General features: G+C 43.7%; 1 protein-coding gene across 1 annotated transcript; it reads right to left on the reverse strand.

Annotated features, from left to right (window-relative positions):
- Positions 1-4,015: 4,015 nt before the first annotated feature.
- Positions 4,016-5,508, reverse strand: Spin2g (spindlin family, member 2G). The gene is made up of 2 exons (XM_017318673.1): positions 5,453-5,508; positions 4,016-4,783 (listed from the first exon to the last, which is right to left on the reverse strand). The coding sequence occupies exon 2, from the start codon at positions 4,724-4,726 to the stop codon at positions 4,016-4,018; it is 711 nt and encodes a 236-aa protein (XP_017174162.1). The 5' UTR covers positions 4,727-4,783; positions 5,453-5,508.
- Between the last annotated feature and the right edge of the window lie 1,803 nt (positions 5,509-7,311).

Here is a 7,311-nt window from a genome sequence, read left to right on the forward strand (position 1 = left end):
TAAATGGGACCTCATGAAACTGAAAAGCTTTTGTAAGGCAAAGGACAGTGTCAAATGGCAAATCGGTAGCCTATAGATGGGAAAAAGGCCTACACCAACCCTACATCTGACAGACAACTAATTTCCATATTCACAAATAACCAAATAATTCAATTAAAATATGGAGTTCAGAGCTAAACAGAAAATTCTCAAAAGAGAAATCTCAAATGGCCAAGAAGCACTTAAAGAAATGGTCAAAGTCCTTAGTCATCAGGGAAATACAAATCACAACAACTCTGAGGTACCATCTTGTATCCATCAGAAATGGTAAGATCAAAAAGTCAAGAGATAGCACATACTGGCAAGGATATTGAGCAAGGGGAACATTCCTTGATTGCTAGTAGGAGAGCAAACTTGAACAATCTCTAGAAATCAATTTGGCAGCTTCTCAGAAAACTTGCAATAGTTCTATTTCAAGACCAAGCTATACCTCTCCTAGGCATATACCTGAAAGATGCTCCAACAACCCATAAAGACACTTGGTCTGCAATGATTAAGGCAGGTTTATTTGTAGTAGCCAGAATGGATGGAACTTGAGTATATCATCCTGAATGAGGTAAAAAAAAATCCTAAAAGGATATACATACATGGCAGGTGCATGTTGTCCTCTGAGAGGCTCCACCAGCAGCTTACTAAGACTGATACAGGCACCCACAGCCAAACAATGAATGGAGCTTGAAGACTCATAGATTTATATGGGAAAGGATTGTGGGCCAAAGGGTATAGACACTGCCCAGGAAGACAAACAAAATCAACTAACTTTCAACCTTGAGGATCTTGGAGTCTGAACCACCAACCAAAGAACATACGGGCTGAACCTAGGCCTTCCCACAAATATCTAGCAGATGTGCTGTTTGACCTTCATGTGGGTCACAAACAACTGGATCTGGACCTACCCACAAAGCTGTTGCCTGTCCATGGGTTATCTTTTTTCTACTTGTACCGCCTTGTTTGGCCTTAGTAGGAGAGGATGCACAAAGCCTCCCAGAGACTTGAAGTGCCAGGATAGAGGGATATGCAATGGGCCCCAAGTCACTCAGAGGAGAAAGGGAAGTGGGAGAATTGTGGGAGGCAAGGAGGGACAAAGAAGGTGAGTAGGGAGAAGGAAGTAAAGTGAATACTTGAAAAATAAATAAAATTAAAATTAAAAAAAGTCAAATTGGATGCTAAATACAACAAAACACTAATGCCAAAAATACCCATCTAAGCTAGCAGAAATGGGTCTGTGAAAGAGGAACTGCTGGTGTTGGTTTAGCAAAAACACATGATATAGAAAAGAAGACTACAGCTGCCCTGGTGAGGTGTGCTGGTCTTTTGTCATTTTTGATGCAATGAACTTATTGAGTCAATGCTTCGTAGGCAGTGAGCATCAACAAGATTTGACACCTTCTTTCAATGTCTGGAAGACCTTGCTTCTTCCATGTGTGTCTTTGGGAAGAACTCAGCAGCAGGAACAAGAAACATTCTTCTTTTGTGAGGCAATAACAAAGTTTGCTAAAGGAGGAAAGAGGACACACTCACAATTCTCAGAGAGGCTTTAGAAGCATGGGAAAGGAAAACAAAGAAAGCATGAGGACAGAGACTCATGCCCTGGACTCTACATGAATATATATATGGCAGAGCACTGAAGCACTTGGCTGGCATTGACAAGTCTTCTTCCCAGGAAGCAAACGTTTCCAATCAGCAGTATACAGTCAAAAAAATTAGTTGGACAAGTCAACGGTTCACAGCCATAGCCCTTTTGTATTTATAAAACCCTTCCCTAAAGAGGGGTATAACTTTGATTTTTTAAGAGGCTGCTTTTAATCATGGTTAATAAATACTTTAATCTCCCTTTTAGCCCATAACCCACCAGAGGTAGCAGAAAAGAAAGGATACAGGGGAAGAGCACCTGTTTAAGAGTAGTTCTTTGGAGCAACTTCCATCTATATTTTCTGGAAATCAGTAGTTCAGTTAACAAGTCAGCAACTGCACCTCAGTCTACTCCCAAACACTTCATGGATAAACCAGCAGTCCTGTTCTATAGAGTTGGGCTAGCAAACCTGAATCAGTATCAGTGACACGAACTAGCAGAGAGAGCCAGGCCTCAGCCTTGGCTTGAGTCAGCAAGAGGGACCAGGACCAAGAGAAACCCAAGGAAAGTTCCCCACTGTGCCTCTCTCAAGAAAATACCATCAGCAAAGTCACAAGATCAAGAAGTGTTTAGCTATGTAAGTAAGCCAAGCTCAGCCACCTTCCCTGTCCATCTAGCCCTTCTTATAATTCCTTCAAACATCACATGTCTATGGGCCTTGCCACAGCATGTTTCTTGTCTCAGCATGAGTCTCCCTCAGCTGACATAACTGTGACCATCAGTTGGAGTCCTCAGAGGTGGTAAGAAGCCAAAGGACACCACCAGAAGTTCTCCAGTGAGTTTCTCCCCATAGGGTCCCAACAAACAAAGTCTAACTACAAAATGTAAGGCAGACCAACACACATATTTCATTAGTGAAGAGCCCCTCATCACACATCATCCTTTCACGTGCTTGTTTAGGAGAACATCCTTTCACCTGTGTCAGCTTCAGTAAAATGTTCTTTCATTTGTTTGCCTTAGACAAACACCATGCAACACAACTGACTGTCCAAAGAACCCATAAGTTTCCATTTCAGAGAGGTACACACATTTCCTTCAGGGTTAGCTCACAGTTTTAGAAGAAAGGGAAATCTTGTTTGAATAAATGGTACCTAGAAGGTGTCAGGAGCTATAGGTTTTGTAGGGCATCTAATCAGAAAGGTCAGCTTCCCTTTGCCTGGGCAATGAATGGAGCCACCTGTGGCTTCAGGCAGCTGTGACAGAACATGAACAGGCAAGTTCTCTCTATATCATGGAGACTTGAGGCACAATCAGCAGACCCCCCCCCCCAGGAAGGCAAGGGCAATTCCAGCAGCAAAAGGACAGTGACAAGACTGCTATTCCTGGATCCAGTAAGGGACCATTTCCCAGAAAAAATACTTGTCCTTTGCCCAGAGCAAGCTAGGAACTCTTACTAGCTTTTTCAGGCTGCTGGCTATCACAGACTCTGAAAAAAGAAAGGCCTGAGATATATGCAATGGTGATTTGTGGTTGAATCTGTCCAAGTAGTCCCTGTTGAAATGGCCTTTAGTGTCCCTTCAGTGCACCTGCATGCCCTCATAAGGCCATTTTTTCCCTGGGCCTTCGTGCTCCTCCACCCCACACACCTACCCACCATGCTACCTTTATCTCTCACCACCCAGAGACAGCCTTTCTTCTTGGAATTGCTTCTCCCAGGGTTACCCCTTTAATGTCTCCATCACTAGGTATGCATCGGTTCTTCTGGACTCCCAGGTCCTTGAGCCTCTCCTCAGGGTCCTCTCTGATTGTCTCACCCTGCCCACCCTTGCTGTATACCTCTTTACACTGCTGTGTGTATCCTTCTTCCTGAATTCCTTAGTTTTCCTGAAAGGCAGAAGGTGCCACCATGCCTCACCCTGCTTCCACACCTCTTCCCAATCTATGTTTCTTTCTTCACTCTGTTCCTCTTCCAGGGAGCCTCTCTCTGCCACCCCTCTCTCTTTGGCTTCAATCCACCTCTCTTTGGGCAGTCATATCCTTCTGCCCCCTCCTCCACCACCCATCTCCAGTTCCTTCTCCTCTCCCCCACCAAGACCAGACCAGATAAGTCCCAGTCCATTTTTAGATGACTGCTTATGATACTAGCTCACTTTTCTCACAGGCTGAATTGACAGCTGCTCCATCCGTCCATTTTCCACTCACCAAACACACCCAGCAGAGTGCTTCAGACAGCATGCCATACCCACAGAAGCCCGCATTCTTCAAGACAACTGGTATGCCTGCATTGAGCCCAGGACACACTCAAGAACAGCAACCTGAGCCCATCTGGAAATTACAACTTCAACTTTATTTCCAAAGAAATTAACTTTATTTCTACATTTGTGACAATGCCGTGATAAATAATTAGAACTCTTTCTCCAAGTGAGTGACATGTATATGGACATCATCTTCATACTTGATGAGGTACACTCTAGGTTTTGTTTCAATCTGGTAAATGATCAGGCCATCCCTCTTGGAACCGTCATCATTTGTGTTTTCCACGTGTTTTCCTATCAGGCCATCCACAAGCTCCAGGTCGATGTCTAAAGAAGGGGGGTCACTGATTCCCTCCATGATTTGTAGGTCACCCTCTTTAAAGTCATCCAGAAGCTGGTACGTGTATAATATGGGATATCTCTCATAAGTAATATAAAAGCTGTTATCCAAGATAGGCACTTGGCTCCGGATCATCCCCCTCCACTCTTCCTTAGAGCCATGCTCACCCTCAAATAGATGATTAACTTCTTTGCCCACTATGGCATCAACAAAGCTGGAATCAGTGACTCCGGAAGATACCACCCTCTTGGCGATAACTTTTAGGGACAATACCCTCTTATCTTTGTAAAGTTCCAGAGCATGCACAGAGTCAATCCCATCATATTTAACCAGGTACAGGGAAGGGTTTACTGGCACCTGATCCAGCACAGTTCCATTCCACTGTGTGATAGACTCATCTCCTTCTTTCCACTTATGAGAAATTCTGCAGCCCACGATGTTCCTTTTGAGCAGGGCTGGAGATCTGCTCCTCTGCCTCTTCCGACCAGCTCTTTTCTTGGTCAGCTTTGAACTTTCCATGTCCTGTTATGCAGCTTTGCTGCCCTTCTGCTTCCTGGGTCCTGGGGGGCTCCAAGGCTGCAGTGTGAAAGGGGAGAGACAGTTGACTATGGGGGTAAATGATGAACTCTTCCCAGTGATTGCTTCAATGCTTTTTGCTGGTCCCTAACTGCTGGTGCCAGGAACCTGAGGATGAAGCTTGAAACCTGCCCTGGCACCTGGTTGTGTGGTGCTGTCTCTGGGATTCCCTAAGGCCCCTGTGAAGGAAGTACTAGAGAGTGGGGGAAGGGGTGGCTGGTGTCCAATAGAATCAGGAATCCCCCAACAGGGGAACAAGAGTCTCTCCTCAGTGACTGGCTGTTCTGTTCGCAGAGACTAGGTGCTCTGCTGAGTCTAGAGCCCTGCCCCCATAGGATAGTTGCAAATCTGTTTGGAAGTCCAGAAGAGCTGTAAATTGCCTCTCCTCCCTCCACTTTAGTGTCTTGAGCTCCCCTGCCTGCTGTCCCCAGTCCTCTCTGCTTTCCCTGGCTGCTTCCAGGTACCTACCTCCAGGCTCCACCTTGCTCTTTCCAGAACCTCAGTCTGGCTCTGAAGGACATCCCAGTTCCTGCTGCTCACTGCAGATCCCCCCTCCCTTTGTCTTCCCCTGGGCTCCTGTTTCCACTGCTACTTAGTTTCTCCTGCGGGGCTCCGTCCCATCCTCCCCCCTACCCCCCACCGCTCCAGGAAGCCCACCTTTTATCCTACCCTTTCTGGTGTCCTGCTGCCAGAGATAGTTGCTGCCAGAGGGGTCTCCAGACACTTTTTGGCCACTTCTGCTAAAAGCCCTAGGTGAGGTGAAGGAGTCCAGCCCATGGAGAGCTCACCATCAAGAGTTGTGTGAGCAGGTGGCAGAGCAGTTGAAGTGACCGTTGCTGGTTTCCTGGTGCTGCTGGTGGGCTCGCGCTTGTCCTGGTGCTGCTGGTGGGCTTGTGCTTGTCCTGATGCTGCTGGTGGGGTCGTGCTTCCTTCTGTCTAGCTCACACAACACCCCTGCCACCTGCAGATTCTGTGGAAGCCTGCTGCTCATTTTTCTTTCTGTGTATTTATTAGTGTGCCCTCTGGTTTATGTTATCCTAGCTTTATTGTTTCCTGGTTTCTTCACTGCCCGGTGTCGTTTTAGGTTTTTGTTTGTTTGTTTGTTTGTTTGGTTGGTTGGTTGGTTTAGATTGATTTTGTTGGTAGGTTTGTTTTATGCCTGGAGTCTTTCTCACATTTTTACTTTCAGTATTCTTTTTTGGTAAGTCTTCTCGTGGCTTCTTCATCCTGTTTAGTTCCTCAGTTCTTTTTTTCTTGCTTCAGGCACATTGCTTCTGAAATTCTATGAATTTTTTTCTCAAATAGTTAGAGGGCACCCCATTTTCCCCTCAAACACAGGGCCACTTGGTCCCAACTTGAATCTAAGGTAGTCTTAAACTGAACTATATTGTATGATTGCTGGTAGTTAGATTAAGTCAGAGTTCCTCAAGAACTAGAGAAACTTGTTTGGCAGCCAAAAGGAGTTCCTTCCTTTTCCAAATGGCAGATACCTGTGATCCCATATCAAAGTCCATGCTGTCCTCCAGGTTATTTAAGTTCCTATTCACACTTGTTAAAGGTCTCAAAGCTAGGGCTAGGATCCTGTTCTGTCTCACTCCCTCCTCTACTCTAAAATCTCAGGCTGGTCCAGGTCATGGCTTTTACTCCTCAGCTTCTCTTCTACCTTATAACTAATATAACTGCTCCATATCCTGCTTTTCCTGCCCTATGTCCATTTATTTTTCTCACTGTTCTGGATGCTTCCAGATGTCTCTGGGTGTTCTCTTACCTACAATAAAAATCTTCACCACTAACCATAGAGTGCCCATTCTATACTGTGTTCCTAGCTTACATGGTCAAATTTACATATAAACACAAAGATCACAAATTTTTGCCATAAGTACATTTTGGTAATAGGTCATTTTACATACACAGTATGTTCACCTTCATAAAAATAAAGGTATTAATATACACTAGTAATGATTTTTGTCTGATTGTACATATATTTTATAATTTACATATAATATATAAATAATATTCATGTATATCTATATATATATACACACACATACGTTTGGGATATATATATATCTATCCCAAACGTACAGCTAATTTTACTTACATTAGGCACAGGAATAATTCTTTGTATAACATAATGATAAATATACCTGTTACAAGTTTCTTTAAAACAGCATGCATGCATATTTTATACTTGAATACTTGGTTTTGAAGAAATTCTGCCTTGTTTTACTTTTAATTCACTGTCATTCTTATTTCAATTTGTAACCAATTTCTGTTAGTTTCTCACACATTCATGTGTTTGAGGTTCATATTTCTGTACTTTCTGTTTATGTATATTTTGCAGTATGTAGTCTGTAATCCTGGAAATAATATTAGATGTTGTATGATGATGATTTCTATGAAATTTAAGTAAAACCATTTAAGGAGGGTTCTCTCCCCCAAATGGAATATTTATTGTTCGATATATTTGGCAAAAAAACAAGCAGGCACTATTTAGGTAATGTGCATGAGAATGTATGTTTCTGTAT

Source organism: Mus musculus, chromosome X (assembly GCF_000001635.26).
Source record: "Mus musculus strain C57BL/6J chromosome X, GRCm38.p6 C57BL/6J".
Lineage (NCBI taxonomy): Eukaryota > Metazoa > Chordata > Mammalia > Rodentia > Muridae > Mus > Mus musculus.